We start from the raw sequence: 24830 nt of genomic DNA, 5'->3' as shown, positions 1-24830 counted from the left end.
AATGTAGTGCAACCACAGTGACCCTCTGGGCTGCAAGATCTTAGGAGCCTTTCGTGTACACTGGCATCCTGGAGGAGGTAATGGGACATCCAGGCCACAAACTCAGTGCACTGTGACCTCTTATTCTCTCCTGCACTGTAACTTCCCATGTTCCTGATGAGTGCTGAGGCCTTTCTTCAGAGTGCTAGGTGGGATGGGTGATGGGTCACGGTTCACCAGATGTGACCAGAGAATGAACGCTCAGTTAGCTGGGTTTGCCTTTGGCATCTCATCCAGTATGATGGGAACCCTGGGCTGGCCTCTATGTCTTATAAACACGGTGCTGCATGGAGGCTGGTTTCTCCTTCAGGAAGCAGCAACATCAAATGAGGTGAATGCTTGGAAATCAATCCCACCTAGAAAATACAGGGATGATGACGAATTGAATTCCATCACTTCCTCCTCCAATTGCAACAAGAAATGAGGAAACATTGTCATATAAATGCTGGGCAGTGGTGAGCAGTAACCACTCTTGTCAAGAAATGTAGGATCTTCACTGTCATAAAACCACCACCAAGTGAACCGAAAATGAATGGCCCATGCTGGTCTGGTCAGGTGCACATGTGGTGCTCACTGACCTGAGACCTGCTTCCCTTCACCTCTGGAATGCCGTGTACAGCAGGCCTCACAGAGTGGGAGAGTGGCCTTGGGGTGCTTGCTCCTGAGTAGGGATGGTCTTCCTGCCTTGTGATGTTTTGGGCTGCTGTCCCTGTTGTTTGCTGCATGGATTTTTTCCCCTCTCTTTTCAGAATTCTACTTTTTGCTTAATGTTTTGTAATATAAAAGAGGAAGAAGTATAAAGCATAACTGGCTAAAAAAGATTTCAGTTGCTACTTGTCTTGTATTCACTTCTTGATTCTTAAAGCAATATATAGTATGGCTCACGTGTGGTTGTGTATGATGGAGCATTAAAAATAAAATTCATGAGGGCTCCTCGGAGGCTGAGTTGGTTAAGTGTCTGCCTTCAGTTTAGGTCATGATCAGAGGGTCCCCAGATCAAGCCCTGCATCTGACTCCCTGCCCCCCAGGGAGCCTGCTTCTCCCTCTCGCTCTGCCTGCCGCTCCCGCTGTTTGTGCTCTTTGCCTCTCTGTCAAATAAATAAAATCTTAAAATAAAATTCACTTTATGCCTTCACTCTGGTTATTTATTTTCAGTAAAGCACACCTGGGAGACTATGACAGAAGCGATTCAAAACCACATCGGCTCTCTAAACTGGGGCTACAGGCTGTCCCTGAGGGAGAAGGCCGTGGCCTATGTCAATTCCTATGGAGAATTTGTCGAACATCATAAAATAAAGGTAATGTTTGTTTTGTCTTGTTTCTTGCTTTTCTTTACTACTGCTTGAGCTTGCCTTGATCTGAAATTCTGTATCACGTTATTATCACTGATGCATGCACACACATTGCCTTGCGTGCACCTACTTCTCCATTGTTGTTGATGCCACAGGTCCTACTAAATTGAAGGAATTGCCTTTTAAAGAGCTCTTCATTTAAAGTTATTTGTCTTTTGATTTTATTACTACCTTAAAGGAAAATGTTTAGACTAGATAGTTTAACATTTCAAAGACTAAAAAGGGAAAAATTGTAGCAGTGTAATTGTTTTTTAAAATGAAACCTTGAGAGGGATGGGCTAAATGGAATGAGTAGTCACAGGGATGAAAGGTACAGCCTGGGGAATAGTCAGTGGTGTTGTAGTAGCCTCGTGTGGGTGCAGATGGCAACTACACATGTGGTGAGCAGAATGTAACATAGAGACTTGTTGAATCACTGTGTTGTGCACCTGAAACTGATGGAACATTGTATGTCAACTGTACTTCGATAAAAAAAGAGAATAATTTTAAAAATAAAAATAAAATGAAACCTTACCTAGAATTCCAACATGTCGTTCATAAGAGTATTAATAGAAGTGGTATGGAAATGAGTATATTCTTTAAGCTTTGTAATGTTTGCGTATTGTAAGAGCAATATGTCAGGAAAACGAAATTGTTTGATGAACACAACAATTTTATTTTATTTTATTTTTTTAATTTTTATTTATTTATGATAGTCTCACACACACAGAGAGAGAGAGAGAGGCAGAGACATAGGCAGAGGGAGAAGCAGGCTCCACGCACCAGGAGCCCAACGTGGGATTCGATCCTGGGTCTCCAGGATCTCCAGGATCGCACCCTGGGCCAAAGGCAGGCGCTAAACCGCTGCGCCACCCAGGGATCCCCGAACACAACAATTTTAAATTGGAATTATAAAAGACAATCAAATATAACTGTCAACACCTATTTATTTTTGAAATCGGCTTTCATAGCACAGTGTGCGATGATTTTGGGGAGATTTGAGGTTATTCTGTAGTCATTTACCATCTCTGGAAAAGTTTCAGGTGGTCTGTGGAAAGCTGCCCCTTTTGAAACTACATGTGGGCCAATCTGAATTACATTATTCACGTTGAAACATCATAGAAATATGAGTCAGGCAGTTTTATTTCTCAGACTGTGGTGTGGCCAGCACAGTTGAATAAGCCGGTCTTCGCAGCCATACCTGCCTCTTTTCTGCATTTCTGCGTTCAGTGATACCCAGTGTCTCCAGCTAGAAATCTCAGGCTTCTCCCTCCCAGCCCCACAGCCTGCCCTTGTTTGCCTCTTTCTGGACCCTTCTGAACAGGTGCCTGTATCCAGGCTGCCCTCCCTCCATCCCATTATTTAAACAACCTCTTGTTTAAATGTCTTCATTGATATTTTAATTTTTTTAAATGAAAATGTATTTATGAATCACCTGTGTGATTGAAAATACACAAACAATGAATAACCTTTCCTGGTTCCCCATAGCCAAAATCTTTAGATTTTGGCATATAAAGGTGTTAACATTTGGTGCTAATCTGTTTCCCTTCACTGTGACACATCCCCACCTTCCTTGCCACTTTCTGGTCACTTGCCATTCCCCAGCACCTGCTGCTTTTAGGCCTGTGTGCTTTTCTATGCCCTGTTCTCTCTGCAGGTTTTTTTTTCATTCTTCTCAAATCATCTTGCTTTCTTGTCTCCACTTATAATACCAGCACCTTTGAAGCTGTCCTCAGCTGGCTTTCCAGGCCCTATTCCATCTGCACTGGCCTCTTTTGGTTGATATTTTATAAAGACTTCTCTCTATGTTGGTGCTTATCATATTGCATTATTATCTTTGCACATCGCTCTTGTTGAGTGGGAAGCTCTGTAACTGGTTGTCCAGGGTGTCTGATACTCTGCAGCATTTGCAGAAAAAGTTGAAATTTACTTTTCTCTTTTCAAGGCAACCAATAGAAAAGGAGAGGAAACTTGCTATACTGCTGCAAAATTTGTCCTAGCGACAGGCCAAAGGCCACGGTATTTAGGAATCCAAGGAGATAAAGAGTACTGTATTACTAGGTAAGATTAAATGGGCTATTATACGTTGTGTTATGTTTGTGTGTCCAATTTATTTAGTCCCTGATATGATTTTGCAAAAGATTTGAATTGATGACAAATAAAAAGTGCAATGCAAGAAGCTAAGTGGTTAACGTAATGAAGCCCAGCAAAAATAAGGTTAGGTAAATAATAAGGTCAAATTCATGCACACATATATGCTGTCTGATTCTAGGTAATTGCTCAAGGAGGTCTGGGAAGTTGGCTCTAAACTTCATGGGAGGCCAAAGGAAAGAAGTAGAGTTTAGTGTCTATATGACAATGAACCAGTTGATCAGGAGAAACATAGCTGTTCTAATACTGAGATTTAATAATAATTATCCCTGAATGGTTATAGAGAGGACATTGTATAATGCAGCACAATGATTTTCAAACTTTCTTTACCAGATGTATGTTAAGAAATGCGTTTTTGTGACATGATTGTTAGGTGAACACACACTCAAACCGTATTTTTTCTTACCACATATAATGTAGTTTAATATTTTCTATTCTATTACATTTTTAAAACACCTTCACTTGTGGTCTACTAATTTGATTTTGAAAAAAATGAGACATACTTCTTATTCTGTAGTGGACACTCTTACAAACTCCAAAGGCTCTTTCTGTTAATGTGTCTTCATTCAAACACCATGTTGCAATGCAGCCAACAAAAAAACCACTGTGCATCGAAATCTAAATGACTCATTTCATTTTTATTGCCTAGGTGTTCGTTTTGTTGTTTTTATTTTCCAGTGATGACCTTTTTTCTCTGCCTTATTGCCCTGGCAAAACGTTAGTGGTGGGTGCATCTTACGTTGCTCTGGAATGTGCAGGATTTCTCGCTGGCATTGGCTTAGATGTCACGATTATGGTGCGTTCGATCCTTCTTCGTGGGTTTGATCAAGAGATGGCAGAGAAAGTGGGTTCCTACATGGAACAACATGGTGTTAAGTTCTTAAGAAAATTTGTACCTGTCTTGGTAAGTCGGAAAGGCGTTAGGAATTCCTTTTATTTTTAGTTTTTTACACTCTTTTTTAGTTTTTTATTCTAGCTCTCCTTATTTCATCTCATGAAAGTAATTGGTCTGTACTCAGTAGGACACCTTAAAGATAGAGCTTCCACCTCCAGTCTATAAAACTGACCTTCCTGTGTCCCTCAGTCCTCCTCCTCCCACCCCCGAACCATGGGAAAGTGTCCTTATTCCTCTCAGGCTGTTCCATATGCTCTCACCTTCTCTCACTTTCTCAGGGACACCCTATCTTCAGTTAGAGCCATCCTTTCTGCTCTGTAATTCCCACTAGAGTCTCTCCTCTTTAAACAAATAAGCCTTCCCTTCCCCTCTCTGCCCTTTTGGCTGGGTCCGCATTATTCTTTTCCTGTTCATGAGGAAACTTCTAAACATGCTCCTTCTGGCTTCTAGCCTCCGTTTTCTACTTCAGCCAACTCTTGGCTGCTCCATCCCTGCTACTCCTTTGAAATTGCATTCCAGGGTCTTTGGCAAACTCCATGCTGTCAAATCCAGTGGTCATATCTCTGTCCTTATGTAGTGGGGCTTCTGGGCAGCATTCAATGAAATTGACTTTCTTTCCATTTGAATCATTCTCCTGTCTTGAGCTCCCTGGTCCCACATCCCCTCAACCTGTAAATGTCAGAGCACCTGCTCCCCCTTCTCCTCTCTGCACTTGTTACTGGCTGGTACCTTCTTTAGGCCCATATGTTATCTATCTAATGCTCGTGGCTCTCAGATCTGTATATCCTGCTCAGGCATCTCTCCTCAACTCCATACCCATTTATACATTTGGCTATGAGATATCTCTGTTGAATTCCTCATAAGCATTTCAGATTTATTAAGACAAAAATGAAATTCTTGATTTTCTTGCTAAATGTATTCCCCTGCTCATTTTTCTGGCCTATCTCAGTACTCAGTAAGTGGTATTATAGTCTATATGAATTATTGAGTCATCACCTGGAAAGCATCCCTCATTCGTCTTATTATGCTACCACCAACTAATCCATTAATTTATTTCTACCTCCAAATTATATCTTGTTACAGTCCCTTTTTCTCTATCTTTACTTAGCCAAAAAACCTATACACACACATGTGTACACCCTCTAACCCATTTATTTCCTGTCACCTGTAGATATCATCATTATGTTTTTTATCCCTGCTAGGTTCAGCAGTTAGAGAAAGGTTCACCTGGAAAGCTGAAAGTAGTGGCTAAATCCACTGAAGGACCAGAAACTATTGAAGAAATATATAATACAGTAAGTTTTTATTTTATAAGCAGTAAGCGGTTGAACACACTCATAAACTAGCACAAATGAAGTTTATGGGAAAATTCTACCAGGCCTAACTTTTTTTCTTTTGATTCTTTGTAAAACTATGATAAATATGGTAGGTAGTTGAGCCATTGACATTTAGTAGTTTTCAGTCTATATGAAAAATATTGTAAGGAAATATGTGTGTATGGGCAATTAATTATACATAGAACAAAATCTGGAATATACCAGATATACCTGACTGTTTTCAGTACTTACTTCCAGGGCATTAGATATCTTCTACATTGGGCATTAGAATATTTTCAACAAAAATGGAAAAGAAGTAGAGTTTAGTGTATTATATACCTTATAATCAAAAACAACATTAAAAATCTTATTTTCAAAAACAGTATAAAATCTGCAAACAATGTGAATAGTCCATGAACTCTATTGGGTGGCAACAGTTCTATTTTAAACTGATGATATTTAGATGTCAGCATTTCTTTTATAAACTATAAAGATGCATTTATGTTTTATATACTGTTAGATGCATGATTGTTTTTCATTAAAAAAAGGAATAATATGGGGAGGATCAACAAAGCCAAAAAATAAGAAAACAAAACAAATCAACCCCAGTTGATATTTTTATTATGATTACATTAGATATATTAATCAATTGGCAACTTTTTATTGCAATATTCAGTCTCCCAATCCGTGACTATGGATTATGCCCCTTAATTTAGGTTGTTCTTAATAATTCCTAACAAAGTTAATAAATTTCTTTATATGTAAATCAAGAACATCTTTTATTAGATTTATTCCTAGGTATTTAATGTATTTTTAGGTAGTCATAAATGATATTTTTTTGGGAAAATGTCATTATCTTTAACAATTTGTTGCTGGTGTGTAGAAATGCGACCAATTTGTGTGTTTTGATTTAATATTCCATAATGTTGCTAAGCTCTTACTTGAGAACTTCTTAGATTATTTTGAATTTTCTTTGTATGCCTTCATACTATTTGTGAATAACAGAAGTTTGTTTCCTCCTTTCTGTTTTTTTACTTTTTATTCCTTTTTTGTGTGTGTGTAAGTACACTAGCTGGGACCTCCATGAAATGGCAGTGGCAGACATTCTGGTCTTGTTCTCAGTATTGAAAGTTTTCAGTGTTTCATCATTAAACATCAGTGATGTTTTTTTGCAGGGTTTTGTTAGATATTCTTAATTAAGTTGAAGAATTTCTTTTTCTTGTTTGCCAAGGGTTGTTTGGTTACCTCTTTTTCATTTTTTAAAAATCATGAGTGGATATTTGATTGTAATGGTGTTTCTCTTGTAGCTGTTGATCAAAATTTTTTTTCCTTAATGAATGAATGTGTTCCTTAATCTGTTTATGAATGTGTTGAATTACATTGATTTTCTAATGTTCAATCAATTCTGTGTTCCTGGTATAAACCCAACTTGGTAATGGTTCTTTTTATATATTGTTGGATTTGGTTCTTTAGAAGTTTTGCATTAATATTCATGAATCATATTGGCTCATAATTTTCCTTTCATATATTCAACTTTTCAGACTGGGTATCAAGGTTGTTCTAGCTCATGAAAGAAGTTTGGAGTGTATTAACTCTTTATTCTCTGGAAACATTTTTGTAATGTTAGAACATTTTCTTTGTCTATTTGATAGAATTCACTGATGTAACTATCTGGGCCTAAAATTTTCCACAGATACATGTATTTAACCATTGATTGAATTTCTTTAACAGTCATAGGGTTTTTAAGGCTTTCTATTTCTTTGAGTTACTTTAGTTATTTTTTTCTAGGAATTAGTTCATTTCATCTAAGTTATCGAATATACTGGTATAAAGTTATTCACAGTATCTAAATTTGTAAATTGTTTACTTTTATAATAAGACGTAATTTATATGTAGTGAAATGCACATGTCTTAGATGTACAGTTCAGTTGGTTTTGACAAATGCACATATTTGTGTAATCCATACTTATTTGAAGATAACAGAATACTTCTATGAGTTCAGAAAGCTCTCCTGTACCCCTTCCCACTCCCTGACCCCAAACAATCCTATTCTGATTCTGTCACTATAGACTAGTTTTGCCTATTCTAGATGTCACAGGAATGGAACTATATGATATGTACTCCTCATATTCATCCATGTTGTTGTGTGTATCTGTAGTTAGTTCTTCTTCTCGTATGAATTATATGAATATAAAATTGTATGAATATACCATAGTTTGTTCATTTTCCTGTGGATGGACACCTAGGCTGTTTGTAGTTTAGGCTATTGTGACTAAAACTGCTGTGAAGATTTCTTGCATAAGCCCTTGTGGACATGTATTTTAATTTCTCATGGATAAATACCTAGGAATGAAATTAAATGGTCATAAGATAGTTTCTATGATTAATTTTTTGAGAAACTGCCAGCTTCTAAATGAATGAATCATTTTATATTTCCACGAGCTGTGCATGGGAGTTTTGGTTGGCCCATGTCCTCAACATTTAGGCTTATCCAGCTTTTTCAGGTTAGCCATTCTAGTGCATGTGTAGTGGTATCTTATTATGGTTCTAATCTGAGTCTTCCGGATGACTAATGATGTTGAGCAACTTTTCATGTTTTTACTGGCCATTTATTATATTTTCCACTTATCTGTTCAAATCTTTGGTCCATGTTTTGTTGGGTTATTTGAATTTTATTCTTAAAGGGGTTTTATATCTATCTCAATACCAGTTTTCAGGTAGATCTATTCTGAATATTTTCTTCCTATCTATGACTTGCTTATTCATTTTTTATGGCATCTTTTGATGAGCAGTAGTTTTAAAATTTTTGTGAAGTCTAGTTTATCAATTTCTTGCTTTATGGTTAATGCTTTGTACGTGCCCTAAGGAATCCTTTCATCCAAAGGTCATGTAACTATTTTCCTATATTTTCTTCTTGAAGCTATTTATAATTTTGTCTTGAAGCTACTTTATATTACAGTTCAGGCCTGTAATACATCTTGAATTAATTTTTGTTTATATATGAGGTAGGAGTATGGGTTCTTTTTCTTCCATACAGGTCAGTACCATTTGTTGAAAACACTTCCCTTTCTCCACCAAATTGCTTTCCTGCTTCTATTGAAGTCATTTGACCATTTAACTGTGGGTCTGTTTCTGCACTCTTTATCCTATTGATCATTTGTCTCCTTTCACCACATTGTTTTCATTATTGAAGCTTTATAGTAAATTTAGACCCATGGAGTAAGTCCTCCAGGTTTGTTTAAGGTCTTTTACATTTCCAGATAACTTAAAAATAGCTTGTCTCATCTGTAATACATGCTACTTGAAGTCTTAGTTTGTTCAATTAAGACAAGAATTTTTTAAAATGTATGGTTACTAGAAAGGAAGAAATAGAACTGCCTCTGTTCACAGGAGACATATTTTTTTTTGCATCAAAAAAATGACAAACCCTAAATAAATGCTCCTAAACTAATAAGTGAGTGGAAATGTCACAAAATACAAGGCAATATTACAAAAATTATTGTGTTCTAGCAATGAAAAATTGGAATTCGAAATTTGTAAGAAAAATTACAATACCATTAAGTAAATCAAATACTTATGTATAAATAAAAATAAATAAAATAAAATAAAATAAAAACAACTTCTCAATTTCTACCAGAAAAAGTCCTACTGAGATTTTTATTGGAATTATATTGATTATATAAACCAGTTTGGAAGAACTGACCATCTTAACAATATTGAATTTTTGTGTGTGTTAACTTCATAGATCTTTTCATTTATGTATTCTTTATCTCTGCAATATTTTATCATTTTGCTCTAGAGTTCTTTCATGTATTTTGCTAAATTTGTCTAAATATTTCATGTTTTTAAGTTATTTATAAAGTGGTATTTTAAATTTTTAAATGTTCAGGGTTTACTTGGTCATACATAGAAATACAAATGATTTATGTACACTGACCTTATTATAGATTCTTGGGGTTAACATTGGCATATAAAGCCAGTTTTGTTCTTTTCAATCTGCCTGCCTTTTATAGCTTTTTCTTGCCTTGTTACACTGGTTAAGTCCTCCAGTAAAATGCTGAATAGAAATTGCTTGAGAGTGGGCATCCTTATCTTGCTCCCACCTGAGAGGTGAAGCATTCTGTCTTTCATCATTGCTGTACAGGATATAAGCTGTAGAGTTGGGTTTTTTTTTTTCTTTCTTTCTTTTTTTTAACCAATGCCTTTTAACAGGTTGGGGATGTTTTATTTTGTTTTTAATCTGCTGAAAACTAAATTAAAATCCTCAAATGGTGTTAAATTTGTCAAATTCTTTCCCCATATTTATTGGTTAATTATCAAATTGTTTTCTCCGTTATTTGATTAGTATGATTAATTACATTGATTTTTTTTGCATGTTGAACCACATTTTTATTTTGGGGACAAACCCCAGTTGGTCATGATAAATTATCCTTTTTTATATATTACTATATTTCATTTGCTAACATTTTGTTAAGGATTCTGTATCTATGTTCATGAGGAATATTGGGTCATAATTTTATTTCAATATCCTTTTTGATTTTTGTGTCAGTTGTTTATGCTGGCCTCATAAAAAGGACTTGGGAAGTGTTCCCTCCCTCTTTTTTTCTTTTTACAAAGAGTTTGTAGCCCATTAGTAGCATTTGTTTCTTAATTTTTGATAGACTTTACCAGTGAAGTGGTTTGGTTTTGAGTTAATTTATGGGCAGTTTACAAATTGTGGATTCAGTTTCTCCAATAAGGATGGGGTGTGTTCCTCTGCTAGGGTTCCCATAAGGAAACACCACAGACTGACTTAGGCAACAGAAATTTAATTTCTTACAGTTCTAGAGACTAGATCTAGAGGCCAGATCAAGGTGCTAGCAGATTTGATTTCTTCTGAGGCCTCTTTCCTTGGCTTGTAGATGATGCCTTCTCACTGTGTCCTTATGTGGTTGTCCCTGTCTGTGTCATCTGTGTCCCAACTGCCTCTTTTTATAAGGAGACCAGTCATATTAGATTAGGTCCCCCACCCTAATGGCCTCATGTTACCTTAATTACTTCTTTAATGGTCCTATCACCAAATACATTATATTCTAAGGTACTGGGGGAGTAGGACTTTACCATGTGAGTTTGGTAGGGGGACGTAATTTAGCACATAACATGGAATTATTCAGGTTTGCACAAATGTGACTTTGCTAAACTGTCTTTTAAGGAGTGTTTCCTTTAAGTTGTGAAATTTATTGGCATAGGGTGTTCATAGTATTCTGTTATTATCCTTTTAATGTCTGAAGGATTTATAGTGATGTTCCCTCTTTCATTCCTGATGTTGAAAATTTGTGTTTTTGATCTCACTCTAAATATAGGTTTTGTTGGCAATTGGTCGTGACTCCTGTACAAGGAAAATAGGTTTGGAGAAGATTGGTGTCAAAATCAATGAGAAGTAAGTACACATGGGATCATTGCACTGTTGCTGCACAAAGCAAAATATTTCTCTAGATCACCTCTTGGAAATTTTTATTTAATTACTAAAATGCACAATTTTAATGCTTTAAGTTTATTTCACAATAAGTACTGTGCCAGCTCTGCAGTAATCAGTTTTTTTCATTAATGAATCAGTAACTCTTTGATATGTACCTTAAAACACTGATACATTAAGCAGTGATTTTAAAAAATAAATTGTGGAAATGTCTTCACCCACTGTCTTATTTAAGAGTGAATTTTTATGTTGTTGGTCAGGCAAGGAGAAAAATTTCAAAGCTCTAAGTTGGACACGGGGAAATATGGAGCTATTCTTTGCATCTAAAAAATGAGTGTGGTTTCACTAACCAGAAAGGTGGTTTTTTTTTAGCTACAGAACCTTTATGATTTCAGCCATCGGTCTTATAGACATTATTGATGTGGCGCCTCACTTCTTAGAGGGAGCTCTTTGCTCTATGCGTTTAGTCATTTTCTCTTGGAAAAGTTAGTGTTAGTCATCCAGAAGTACAGAATGAATCATGATGGATTTGTTTCCTTTCCAAAATCTAATAGGAATGGCAAAATACCAGTAAATGATGTGGAACAGACCAATGTGCCCTATGTTTATGCTGTTGGGGATATTCTGGAGGGTAAACTTGAGCTCACACCTGTTGCCATACAGGCAGGCAAGCTGCTGGCTCGAAGACTTTTTGCGGGCCGTTTAGAAAAGGTGAGTTTCCTACTTTTGAGATGACATCTAGATCAAAATTGTGATTAAAAAGATCAGTACAACCAACACTTGTGTACTTGTTTTGTAAGTAAAGTGTTCATCACAGATAAATTAGTATTTACTAATGATTTTCAACAAATACTGAGTGCTGTATGCAAGATACCATGGTAGGTGATATACAAAGGATTGGTGTGGTTCTAGTGCCAAGGGGCTTCCCAGCTGAGTAGAGGATCATGAGTAAGTTAGGACAAGGGACAGTTAGTTGTAACCAGTTGGTCTGGTAAGGCATCTGGGATGGCGATGTTTATAGCAGCAATGTCCACAATAGCCAAACTGTGGAAGGAGCCTCGGTGTCCATCGAAAGATGAATGGATAAAGAAGATGTAGTTTATGTATACAATGGAATATTCCTCAGCCATTAGAAACGACAAATACCCACCATTTGCTTCGATGTGGATGGAACTGGAGGGTATTATGCCGAGTGAAATAAGTCAGTCAGAGAAGGGCAAACATTATATGGTCTCATTCATTTGGGGAATATAAAAAATAGTGAAAGGGAATAAAGGGGAAAGAAGAGAAAATGAGTGGGAAATATCAGAGAGGGAGACTGAACATGAGAGACTCCTAACTCTGGGAAACTACAGGGGGTGGTGGAAAGGGAGGTGGGCGGGGGCTGGGGGTGACTGGGTGATGGGCACTGAGGAGGGCACTTGATGGGATGAGCACTGGGTGTTATGTTATATGTTGGCAAATTGAACTGCAATAAAAAATAAATTAATTAAAAAAAAAAAAAAAAGGCATCCGGGATGGGCGGTTGCTGGCCCTGCCTGTGGTGTGTGAACCTGGTCAGGTTGTTTTAAGTCTCTGTGCCTCAGTTTCACCTCTGCCAGGTGTGAAGGTGATGCCATCTCCTGCACCTTTCATTGTCTTCAAAGATGTGAGACTGGCTTTGTAGGATGAGTAATCAAAACTGAGCACAGGGCTTTTCTGGTAAGTCTATAATGCAGACACAAGCACAGAGCTCAGTGGGGCTTGGTTCGTTCCAGGACTGTGAGCAGTCTGTTAGAGTTCCCAACTGGGGATATCATGCTGTACTCCATAAGAGCACTGTGGACATGTGGAAGTTTTGCCAGATGAAGGGCCTGTGTAGGGGTGAGGAATGCCAAATGATTTGTCTACAAAGAATTGTTCCTTCTATGATACTTAGAGCATTTGGGGTGTGTGCAAGCATAATACTTGGGGATAAAGGATTCAACTGGGAATGAGACTATAAAATTCACTTGGTGCCAGCCCATCAAAAATCTCTTATGCCACAGTAAAGAATTAGAATGGCCTTCTCCAGGCAGTGGGAACTATTGAAGACCTTTATTTCTTCCATCTTTCTATTTAGAAAGATGTCAAGCCACAGGAAAAATAATAATAATAATCACCCATGTTACCCTTTCAACCACATTCCCCAGTTATTAATGTTTTGCCATTTGGCTCTCTCTCCTTTTCTGAATATGTATGTGTACCATGCATGTACTTCTTTTCCCAGAGCTTTTTGAGGTAAGTGACAGGCATCAATGACATTTGCCCCTATATACTTCAGCAGGCATCTCCTGAGAACGAGGATCTTCTTCCATAACCACAGTTTCATTGTTCTATCTGAGAAATTCAATAAAAATGTGATACTATTCAATTTCCTCAGATTTCTGTTAAGTGTGTGCACATGCACGGGTTTGATCCACATGGTACATTTAGCTCTTCTGACTCTTAAGTCTCTCTTTTTTTTTAAAGATTTAATTTATTTATTCATTAGAGACACAGAGAGAGAGAGAAAGAGAGAGGCAGAGACACAGGCAGAGGGAGAAGCAGGCTCCATTCCAGCAGGGAGCCTGACGTGGGACTGGATCCCGGGTCTCCAGGACCACACCCTGGGCCAAAGGCAGCGCTAAACCGCTGAACCACCGGGGCTGCCCTTAAGTCTCTTTTAATCTGAAATGGGTCCCCTGCTTGTTTTATTTTTGTGTGACTTTGATTTTTGGTGAGTCCAGGCTACTTTCCTTGTGGAATGTCTCCTATTCTGGGTTTCTCTGATTGTTTTGCATGATTAGGTCCAGGTGACATGTTTTAAGTACATAGTCTTCATAAAGGATGCTGCATTCTGCTTATTTTATTACCATAGGTGCCTTGTAAGGTCATGAAGGAAGACCTTGAACATATATGGAGGCATTGGCGGGGGCGGGCGGCATCAAAGGGTGGGCCCAGGGTGCTGAACATACAGTAGGGAAATGCAGTTAGCACATCAGGGTGCATGGAGGCAGAGTAGTTGCCTAATGCTTTAAGAAGTGAATCAAAAAAAAAAAAAAAAAAAAAAAAGAAGTGAATCAAGGTGGCAGTGGGGCAGAGAGATATGAAGATGCAGCAGTGTGTTTAGGGTATGAAGAAAGAAAGATCTTAAATGTATAGAACTAGTAGGAAGGCTATGGGGAGGGCTAGATGAAGTCAACTTCAGGTGGGGAGATGGCTTAAGATGTGGAGAAAATGTTTTAGGTGAAAGGAAGGAACATTGAGGAATTTCCTATTGATTATTCTTAATTGATAGGGAATGAAGACAGAGGCATCTGTTGAGAATGAGGCTTCCTCTCTAATAAGCCATGGGTCAGAGGGTCAGCTGCTGGTCAGTACAGCAGACCCTTGAACATTTTGGGTTTGAACTGTGTGGGTCCAGTTACATGTAGATTCAATAAACACGATACAGTGTTATAAATGTATTCTCTCTTCTTTATGATTTTCTTAGTAACATTTTCTTTTCTCTATTTTATTGTGAGAATATAATATACAATATGTATAACTTAAAAATATGTGTTAAATCAACTGTTTCCAGTCAGTGGTGGGCCATTAGGTTTTTTTGGCAGGTCAAAAGTTGTATATGGATATTTGACTGCATGGGGGGTCAGCACCCCAACCCCCACATTGTTCAAGGGTCAACTGTAAAAGGATTGATGAGTATTTGTGGGCCTAACAGAAGTCAGAAAATACTAAGGTGATCCCTATGGTTATGTGATTTTTTTTTTCTAGCCATGTTGGAAAAAAGAAAAATGCTTGGCTTCCCTATGATTTGCAGGTTAGCAAATGTGACGTGGTATTAGAGCATCTAAGTTCAAGATTCTAGGCTGATGTATGTTGTACATAATCCACATCATTGATGTAGGGATACCTGGTGGTGCCTGGCTTTGTTTTTCTTTGGGGTAACAGCAAATGGAAACTCCCACTAGGCAGACTGAGGGTTTCTTACAAGGATCCTACAATTTAGGGAGTTGAAACACGCAGTAACTTCGAACAAGAGCCAAGCTAGGGCTGGGCCATCCTTCTTTTAGAGCTAGAACTGTGTCGAGTACGGCTGACCTGGGCCCTGGTACACAAAGCGGTTTGCAAGGGGTTCCTCGGTTAGTCTGACGTGACCACAGCTCCACAGGTGCATTTCTTCTGGTTCCGCTACCACTGGGGGATTTTTCCTCTGCTTCTAGCTCAATTTCCTATAAATGGGAGAATTTGATTGATGTAGTTCACCTTTTTCTGCATAGATGTCTGGCCAGCTTGTGCATTAGCTGTCTGTGGGTTAGAGGTCACCCTTGACGTAATCACCTACACCCTGGTGGCAGGGTTGGGGGACATGTGGGCAGTGGCAGCCCTTCTGGGGCTGTGGATGGGCAGGCCTGGTGAACCTCCTTTCTGGGTGCCCCCTCCACCCTTTCTCTGCTCCTGCCTGCTGCCGTTTTAGTGATGCTTGCCCCCGTGTGCTCCAGTTCTCCAGGCCATCACAAAGACCCTCCCTTCCAGCCAAGGGTGCCACCTGTGCTCACACTCACTTTCCCACGGGCAGGTGCATAGAGCTGCCGGAAGCCTCAAATAGGGTCAGGGCCTCAGCCTCCCGGCGTGTCCGCTCATGCTCTGCCTTAGCCTGATACAGGCTTTGTGGGAGTTCTGTCAGAACCCCAGGACTTAGGAGATCCTGGCCCCTCTGTTAGCCCCCTACTACACATGTCATCTCCCCTTGGTGGTCCAGGGCAGACACCCGGCCCAGCACTGTTAAACTGCTTCTTTGCACATCTCTGTGGCACACAGTTATGTGAATGGCCTAGAGTGGTCTCAGCTTCCAATGAAATGGCATAGTTCTTGGTCACCTAGTAGAAGTACTTCAGGAGAGCAGGGTCTGGAATCATGGAGATGGAAAGAAAACATTTTAGAGAGTGTCTGTTGAGGCAAAAAGGGGCACCATCTCTGCCTCTGCTGCTCAGTTTTAGAATGGAAGTCAGGGGCAGCCCGGGTGGCTCAGCAGTTTAGCGCCACCTTCGGCCTGGGGTGTGATCCTGGGCACCTAGGATTGAGTCCCGCATTGGGCTCCCCGCACAGGAGCCTGTTTCTCCCTTTGCCTGTGTCTCTGCCTCTCTGTGTGTGTGTGTCTCTCATGAATAAATAAATAAAATCTTAAAAAAAAAAAAAAGAATGGAAGTCAGGCTGGGGCTCTGGGAGAGCTGGTCCTGCTGTGGGCCACTCACTGCCCAGGGTGTGGTCTCTGCCCTGGAGTTGGGCTCACCCCATACTTTGAGTATAACTACAAATTTCCCTAAAGCAGTAAAATGGAAGAATCAGTCACGCTGAACCAGACTTATTTTCTTTTTATAAATATACTTAAATGTAGAGTTTTGCTGTGAAAAGTGTCACAAAATAAGCAGATGTAATTTGTTTATCTTTCAGTGTGATTATGTAAATGTTCCAACTACAGTGTTTACTCCTTTGGAATATGGCTGCTGTGGATTATCTGAAGAGAAAGCTATTGAAATGTATAAAAAAGAGAATCTCGAAGTAAGATTGTGTTTTGCTGCTTACTTTTTCATTTCTCATTAACTGGCTTTGCAGACACTTTTTGTTTTGTAAGTTACTGTAATGGTTAGATTGTAGGAAATCCTATTCCTATTTTAGGAAAATTGGAAATTAAGTGATTTAAGCCCTATCTCTTTAGCTAATAATAATAATACAGTTGGGGAAAGGGGAACAAATGATGTATGCACTAGGACTTTTGAGTTACAAGTGGTAAATGTCTAGTTGAGTAAGCTTATATAAGAAGGTGCTTATAAGACTTTCTGGAATTCAGGAGTATATCAAGGCTTTAGGAAAGGATGAGAACCAGGAACTGCAAAACCATCTCAGTTCATGTATGCGTGCAGCTCATTCTTCTGTTTCTGCACGCAGACTTTGCCTCTGGAATGCAATTAGCAGCCAAAATAGGCCCTTTTTTCTACAAACGAGTTTATCTAATAATTCTGGTCTTAGGAGGACTTGCTACCTCTCAGTCTCAATTCTAAATTATGGAAGAGGATATCTGATTGGTCCGAGCTGGATCAGCCATCCACCCACTTCCATTCAGCATGGCCAGAGCCAGGCTCCTGTCACATCAACATGGTCCTGGGGAGCCTGCATTGTTAAGGGGCTCAGGGTGGGGAGGGTGGGCAGTTCCCAAGGTTGTCACCCTGTTGCGGGCTGTGGGCTGTCAGATTCCCAAAAAGATTTCCTTTGCACACATTTATTTCCACCTCTCTTTTACCCCTGTCCCATCTCTTCTCGTATTACATTATAAGTATTGTCTTACATTATAATTTGATGGGTAGTTTAAGTGGCTTTTTCTGCACACCCTTCCAACATAGGAGGGATAGAGAGAAATAAAAAGAGTTGGAGGGTTATTAGTACTTGATGTTTTCAGCACAAGAGGATTGTATTCCTCTCCCTTGACGTCACGTCAATTACTGGCATTTTCTTGAAATCATAGTACTAGTTAAATGGCCTGATGACTAACTGAAGCTCTTATTTTACATTCTAGTAGTGGGAAAACGCATAATTAAAACTTTATGATGTTATTTTAGATGATTGTTTTCGATGAGAAATGTTTTAGAGGACATGACTTGATCAGGGTTTACAATTAATTCTTTGTAATAATGAGCCTTTTTTTTTTTCTCCTGCAGTGATGAACTTTTACTTGAGTTTTGGAAAATTGATGGTAACAGTTATGGATTTAACACTTAGTTCTAAATCTTTTGAAATTAATGAGAAATTAAGATAGAAAGGCAGGGCACATGAGAGGAAGCCTGTAGAAAACTATACCCCAGACATAGGAATATCTTTATAGGAAAAAGTCCCCTAGGTTTGTAACTAGTCCCCTAGGATTACTTTAGGGTCTTCTTCCTAAGCCTCACTGCAGATCAACTAACCTTTTCTTATATATTGTTAAAATGATATATTTATTGTGTTTAACAGGAGCAGAAATTTGATTTATTGTTATTTTTAAAAATTCCTATTATAAAGAGATTTGAGGAAGCCTCTCAAAAATACATATATAATATTTTTTCAAAGTGAAGAAATCAAGGTGGGAAGAAAATGTGGGTAGGAAAAATTATGATTGGTGTTAGAAGAGAGGCGAATTTGGCGGTTCACAGAATTCATGCCGTAAAGTCACATAGATTTGCTTTAGAATTAACCTAAAAATCTTCCTCCATGTGTCCTACTACCTGGAGGAGGGAGAACTGAGAGAGATTTCCCAAGTTTCTACAAAAGGGGCATGGAGATACAGTGAAAAATGGCCTTAAAATATCCCCTTAGTGAATATGATGATGGGTTTTATAGAATTGTTTCTTATTAGATCCTGAAGTGCAGTCCTGCAGCATAATACCACAGCACAGTATAATAAAAAGGTAGTTCCTGAAGGGGCTGAAATGTAGGGCTGTGCTGATTTGCTGCTCACTGCTGGCCTGACTTAATATAAAATTGTTGAGTATCTAGCACCAAGGTTTTAAAACTTGTTTTAATATGAATTCCTTTGTGAATCTAATGAGATTTTGGGTACCCAGTAAGACCCTCTCTCCATGCTGGTGCAACTGAAAGCTATCTTTAATCCCTCCTTGTTGGTCAACATCAATGGTCAGCTTACCAGGAAGTGCTATCACTTTTACCCCCAGAGTATGTTATGTGTGTACCTACTTATTTCCATCCCTGCCCTCCTCGTCCCATGTCCACCATCATCTCTTGCCTGTAGCCTTCCTCCTCGTCTCCCTTGCATTCGCTCTTAGCCCGCTCCCATCTGGTCATCACACATCAGCCAGAGGAACTTTTAAAAATACACACCAGTTATGCCACTTCCCAGCATAAAGCTTTTCAGTGATTTCCCAGGGCTCAGTACGATCTGAACTCCTCACTGTTTGTGAGAAGAGGCATCGTGTAATCAAGCCATTCATGCTGCTGTATGCCCTGCTTATAGTAGTCCAGTCACGCTGGTCTAATGTTCGTTCTAAAAACTCCCCATGTTCTTTCCTGTGGCACAGTCTGTGGACTTGTAGTTTCCTTTGCTTGTTACTATGATATGGAAAAGGCCAGGCTAAACAGCCCTGTCAACACTTGGAGAAATGTCACCCAAAGGAGACAGATAAAAAGAAACTGTGTGTTCTTCCCTGGTGCAGTGATTCCATGCCTGATACTGCCCTTAGGAGAAGAAATTGAGATGAGAAAGAGACACCAGGATTTCTTCTGAGTAAACAATCCCAGGCTCTCTTCCTGGTGAATACATGTTCCATGGAAGCGGGGAGCAGGAGAGTAACACCTGCACAGATTGTTAAGGTCACATTTGAGAATCAAACCACTGAACTACCCTGAACTACCAAATACGTTGGAATCAAAAGAAGAAGATGACTGAGAAGAAAGTTAGTTACGTAAGAAAAGTTGAGAGAAAGATGATAGGGGCTCTGGGGTGGCCCAGTCAGTTAAATGTCCGACTCCTAATTTTTGCTCAGGCCATCATCTTAGAGTCATGAGATCAAGCTCAGCATGGAGCTTAAGATTTCCTCTCTCTCTCCCTCTTCCTCTGCCCCTCCCCTTCTGACTTTCCCTCTCTAAAAAAAAGAGGAGGAAGAGGAAGAAGAAGAAAAGGAAGAGGAGAAAGGGGATGAAGAAGAAAAAGAGGAAAAAAAAAGGAAGGGGATGAAAAAGAAGAGAAGAGGAGGAAGAGGAAAAGAAGGAGAAGAGGAAGGAGGAGAAGGAGGGGAAGGAGGAAGGGTAGGCAAGGATGGTCCAATATAAATCCAATATAAATATAACTCATACCCTGCAGTGAAAAATCTAACAAGTGGCACAGAAGTGGTATTCTGAGATATAGTAGAAGAAAACACCTAATATTAAAAAATAACTTACCATTTTCTAAAAGAAACCAGTGACACAGACACGTTCTAGTTAAGCTAGTTATTCATAAGGGCAATGAACCAGCCTGGCCCCAGGCTTTTTCATAATAACATTCAGTGCCAAAGACAATAGAATGATGTCAATAAACTTCTGAGGGAAAGGGATCTGCCTTTAAAAATAATCTCTGAAGGATAGAGGGATAGTAAAGGAGACAAAATAGTGACATTTTGGTGAAAAAAACCCAAATGAGTGATAAGTAACCCAACGGATTAAAAAAAAAGATTATAAGCTGGTAAGGGAAAAGTCAAGAAACCAACTTGGCTTTACATCAGAGTCCACAAAGGCTCAAAAATTGGTAACACCATGTACGTCTGGAGGTGAGGTAGGCCAGCTGACAATCAAGCAGACCAAAGATCCTTTAAGAAACAGTGAGAGTGTCACCTCTTGACACTCTCCGTACACTGGCAAATATTTAGAAGGTTATTTTCTGGAGATGGTTAAAACAAAAGACCTCTTGACTAGGGAGCAGTGTTATCAAGTGAAGGTGGGATTCAGCACAATACTCAAGTTAAGCAAATATATACTGAATCTTTACCCTTCTTCCACTGAGTTCCCAGAACTCTGGCAACTGGCCCTTTACCCTTCTCTGGCCAGAGGTTGGTTAGAGTCTGATTTCTCAGGGGACTCTGACAAGCCCCAAAACACCTAAAGATACTGATAAAGGGTCCCCAAATAAACTTCAAGATTAGATAATGGGACAGTGAAATTCAAATTCAATAAGCTATGAAAATGAACTTTCAAACTTTGGAAAAACAACATTGAGGCATAATTTACATATAACAAGATGAAGATTTTGTGTGTGTGTGTGTGTGTGTGTGTGTGTGTAGTTTTATGAGTTGAAACACTTGTGAAAACCATCATTAGAATCAAGATTAAGAACAGTTTCATCACCCTCCCCAAATTAAACATATTTTAAATTCCCAACATTTAAAAATAAATAAACAAATAAATAAATCCCCAACATTTAATATGAGCAGACAATCGAAGGACTCAAAAGAAACAGACTGTGTACATGTGCAAGAAATAATGTATTTACACTCATGAACAGAAAATAGGACGTACCTTCAGAAGGAACATTTAGAGAAACAACAGATACCTGTTGGAAATGCAAAATATGGTATCAGAAATTAAAAACCCATTGGATGAGTATTTATCCCAGAGAAATGAAGACTTAGTTTCATTTCTATGTATACATGAATGGGAACACTACCCAACAATAAAGATGGATGAACAGGCGTGATATTATGGAAAATGGTGAAGTAGGAAGCTCCAGGAATCTATCCCTTCACTAAGACAACAAACTGAGCTGGCAGGAAGTGTTTGAAACAGTTCTTCTAGAACTCTGGAATCTAGCTGAGTATTTTCAGCGCCCAGAGGAGAGCTAGAGGAGGAGGCTGGAAGACTCTGGTGGATTTCCATGTTTCGGTAATGGCCAGTGTCCCACGGACCCAGCACTGTGGTGAGCAGTTGGCAGGTTGGTGGTCTCTGTTCCTGGTGCAGCTTGCTGGTGCCAGACTGGGCAGCAAGGACTTTGTCCTCCAGAAATTGGGGCAGTGTTTTGACTGCCAATCCCTGCTTCTGATTGCTGAGAAATTGGCACCAGCCTCCATAAGCTGAAGTGGCTTCCCTGCTGTGATGAGACTTCAAGAGAGAATATTCTCTTCTCCCCCCATTTTAGAAGTCGGACATTAAAGGACATCGTTGTCAGGTCCCTGGGTGACCTCAGAGACAATGGACAGAAACCGCAACAGTGAATACACAGTATGCAGAAACAGCTTGGAAAAGTCAGATGACTCCAGCTCTCAACAAACAAAAAAACAGCAATCTCTGAGGTGGAAATGGGTCATTTCCAGGGTTACCATATTATAATAATCAAGACAAACAACAACAGAGCATATATATTGGTTTGCTAGGTCTACTGTAATAAAGTGCCACAAATTGGGGCCTTAGACCACAGCATTCTGCTGTCTCACAGTTCTAGGGGCTAAAAGTCCAACATCAAGGTGTTGACAGGGTTGTTTCCATGTGGTTTCTGTGAGGAAGAATCTGTCCCATTCCTCTCTCCTAGTTTTTGGTGTTTCGCTGGCAATCTTTGTCATTCCATGGCTTGGAGATTTTACTTTATCCTCACGTGGGATTCTCTGTTAGTGTATCAGAGTATCCAAAATTTTCTCTCTTTGTAGGACAACATTCATATTGGGTTATGAGAACCACCCTACTCTAGAATGACCTTATATTAACTAATTGCATATACAATGATCTTATTTCTAAAGAAGGTCACATATTAAGATACTGTGGGTTAGGACTTCAACATATGAATTTTGGGAAGACACAGTTCAACTCATAGCAGCATACAAAGGAAAAGGAAAGTATGACCTACTTGCAGGAAAAAAAGAATTTGACAGAAATCATTCCAGAAGAAGCGCAGACTTCGGAATTATTAGACAAAGACATTAAATCAACTATTAAATCAATGTAAAATGTATTCAGTGAGCTAAAGGAAATTGTGGACAAATAACTAAAGGAAATCAGGAAAACAGTATCTGAACAAAATATCATTAAAGAAAAATTGTGAAAAGGAACCAAAAAGGATTATATATAATAACTAAATGGTATTTATTCCCAGAATGCAAGAATGGTTCAACATATGAAAATCAGTCAATGTAGTATATCATATAATAGAATAAGGGGAAAAAAACCCACATGATCATCTCCATGCAAAAAAAGCATTTGACAAAATTTAGCACTCGTGATAAAAAAAAAAACAATAAACTAGGAATTAAAAGGGAACCTTCTTAACATGAATAAGGCCATAAATGAAAGATGTTTTTAAATATTTAAATTCATGTTAGTTAACATATAATATAGTATTGCTTTCAGGAGTAGAATTTAATGATTCATCAGTTGCATGTAAACCCAGTGCTCACCCAACAAGTGCCCTCATTAGTGCCCATTACCCACTTAGCCCATCCCTGCCCCAACAACCGTGAGTGTTCTCTATATTTAAGCCTTCTATGGTTTGCCTCCTCTGTTTTCATCTTACTTTATTTTTCCTTCCCTTCCCCATGTTCGTCTGTTTTGTTTCTTAAATTCCACATACAAGTAAAATCATATGATATTTGTCTTTCTCTGACTTATTCTCTGTAGCATAATACTCTCTAGTTCCATCCATGTCATTGCAAATGGTAAGGTTTCATTCTTTCTGATCACTGAGTAATAGTCCACTATATGTATTTACCACATCTTTATTCATTCGTCGGTTGATGGACATTTTTTCCATTTTTCCATCAACTATGGCTTTTTCCATAGTTTGGCTACTCTGGACATTGCTGCTATAAATATTTGGGTGCATGTGCCACTTTAAATCAGCATTTTTTTTTTTTTTATCCTTTGGATAAATCCCCAGCAGTGCAATTGCTGGGTCATAGGGCAGCTCTATTGTTAACTCTTTGAGGAACCTCCACACAGTTTTCCAGAGTGGCTGCACCAGTTCACATTCCCACCAACAGTGCAAGAGGGTTCCTCTTTCTCCACATCCTCGCCAACATCTGTTGTTTCCTGTCTTGTTAATTTTCACCATTCTCAACTGTCTTGAGGTGGTATCCATTGTGGTTTTGATTTGTATTTCCCTGATGCTGAGTGATGTTGAGCATCTTTTCACATGTCTGTTAGCCATCTGGATGTCTTCTTGGGAAAAGTGTCTATATATGTGAAAGACAGGCTTTTATTTTCTCAGTTCTAGAGGCTAGAAATCTGAGACCAGGGGTGTCAGTAGAGGTGGCTCTTTCTGCGGGCCATGACCAAAGGGTATCTCAGCCCCCTCCTTGGTTTGTAGACGGCTGTCTTTTACCTATATGTTCACATCACCTTCCCTCTGAGCGTCTGTGTCCTAATTTTCTTTTCTTGTAAGGACACAGTCATATTGGGTTAGGGATACCCTAATGACTTCATTTTAATTACCTCTTTAATGACCCTATCCAAATATGGTTACATTCTGGAATATTAGGAGTTAGGATTTCAAAGTACAAATTTATTTTGAGAGTGTGACATAGTTCAGCCCATAATAGAACTAAATGAATCTTAGCAAAGTTGCAGGGCATGAAAACACACAAAAATCAGTTGTATTTCTATGTACTTGCAATGAGCTCTCCAAAAAGGAAATTTAAAAACAATCACAACAGCATGAGGAATACTTAGGAATAAATTCAGTAAATCTAACCAAGATGGTTAAGCCTTGAAACATTGTTAAAAGAAATAAAGGGGGGAAAAAAGGAAAGCAAGACCTAAGTAATTGGAAAGACTTTGGGATAAATCAGGGTGGGTGCAGGAAAAATTAAGTCTATGGCAAAACAAGATAGTCTTTAATTCCATAGAAAATTAAAAGTTCATGAGAGTAAAATAACCATAGTTTACTATGTGACTCAGATCTGAATAGTTTCATTAAAAAATAGCTTTACTGAGGCATAAGACATAAACCATAACCACTTACAGTGTGCAGTTTAGTGGATTTTAGTATCTTCTCAGAGTTGTATGACCAGTACCACAATCACTTTGAGAACATTTTCATCATCCCAGAAAGAAACCTGGCACCTGTTAGCAGTTGCTCCTTGTTTTCCTCTATCCCCTCTTTAGATCTGCTTATTGTGGGCATTTCCTGTAAGTGG

The 24830-nt window shown here is 38.8% G+C and overlaps 1 protein-coding gene across 1 annotated transcript in view; it reads left to right on the top strand.

The window, feature by feature from the left end:
* TXNRD3 (thioredoxin reductase 3) overlaps positions 1-24830 on the top strand; it is a 51599-nt gene that overhangs the window by 20682 nt on the left and 6087 nt on the right. Inside the window, exons 7-13 of the mRNA XM_072720127.1 lie at positions 1195-1337; positions 3316-3431; positions 4200-4425; positions 5619-5711; positions 11075-11151; positions 11742-11898; positions 16642-16749. Coding sequence (XP_072576228.1) covers positions 1195-1337; positions 3316-3431; positions 4200-4425; positions 5619-5711; positions 11075-11151; positions 11742-11898; positions 16642-16749 — 920 coding nt within the window. The remainder of the gene's footprint in view (positions 1-1194; positions 1338-3315; positions 3432-4199; positions 4426-5618; positions 5712-11074; positions 11152-11741; positions 11899-16641; positions 16750-24830) is intronic.

The sequence above is a fragment of the Vulpes vulpes genome, chromosome 9 (assembly GCF_048418805.1).
Source record: "Vulpes vulpes isolate BD-2025 chromosome 9, VulVul3, whole genome shotgun sequence".
Classification (NCBI taxonomy): Eukaryota; Metazoa; Chordata; class Mammalia; order Carnivora; family Canidae; genus Vulpes; species Vulpes vulpes.
The sequence above is the reverse complement of the archived record's forward strand: the minus strand, read 5'-3'. Positions and strand labels throughout refer to the sequence as shown.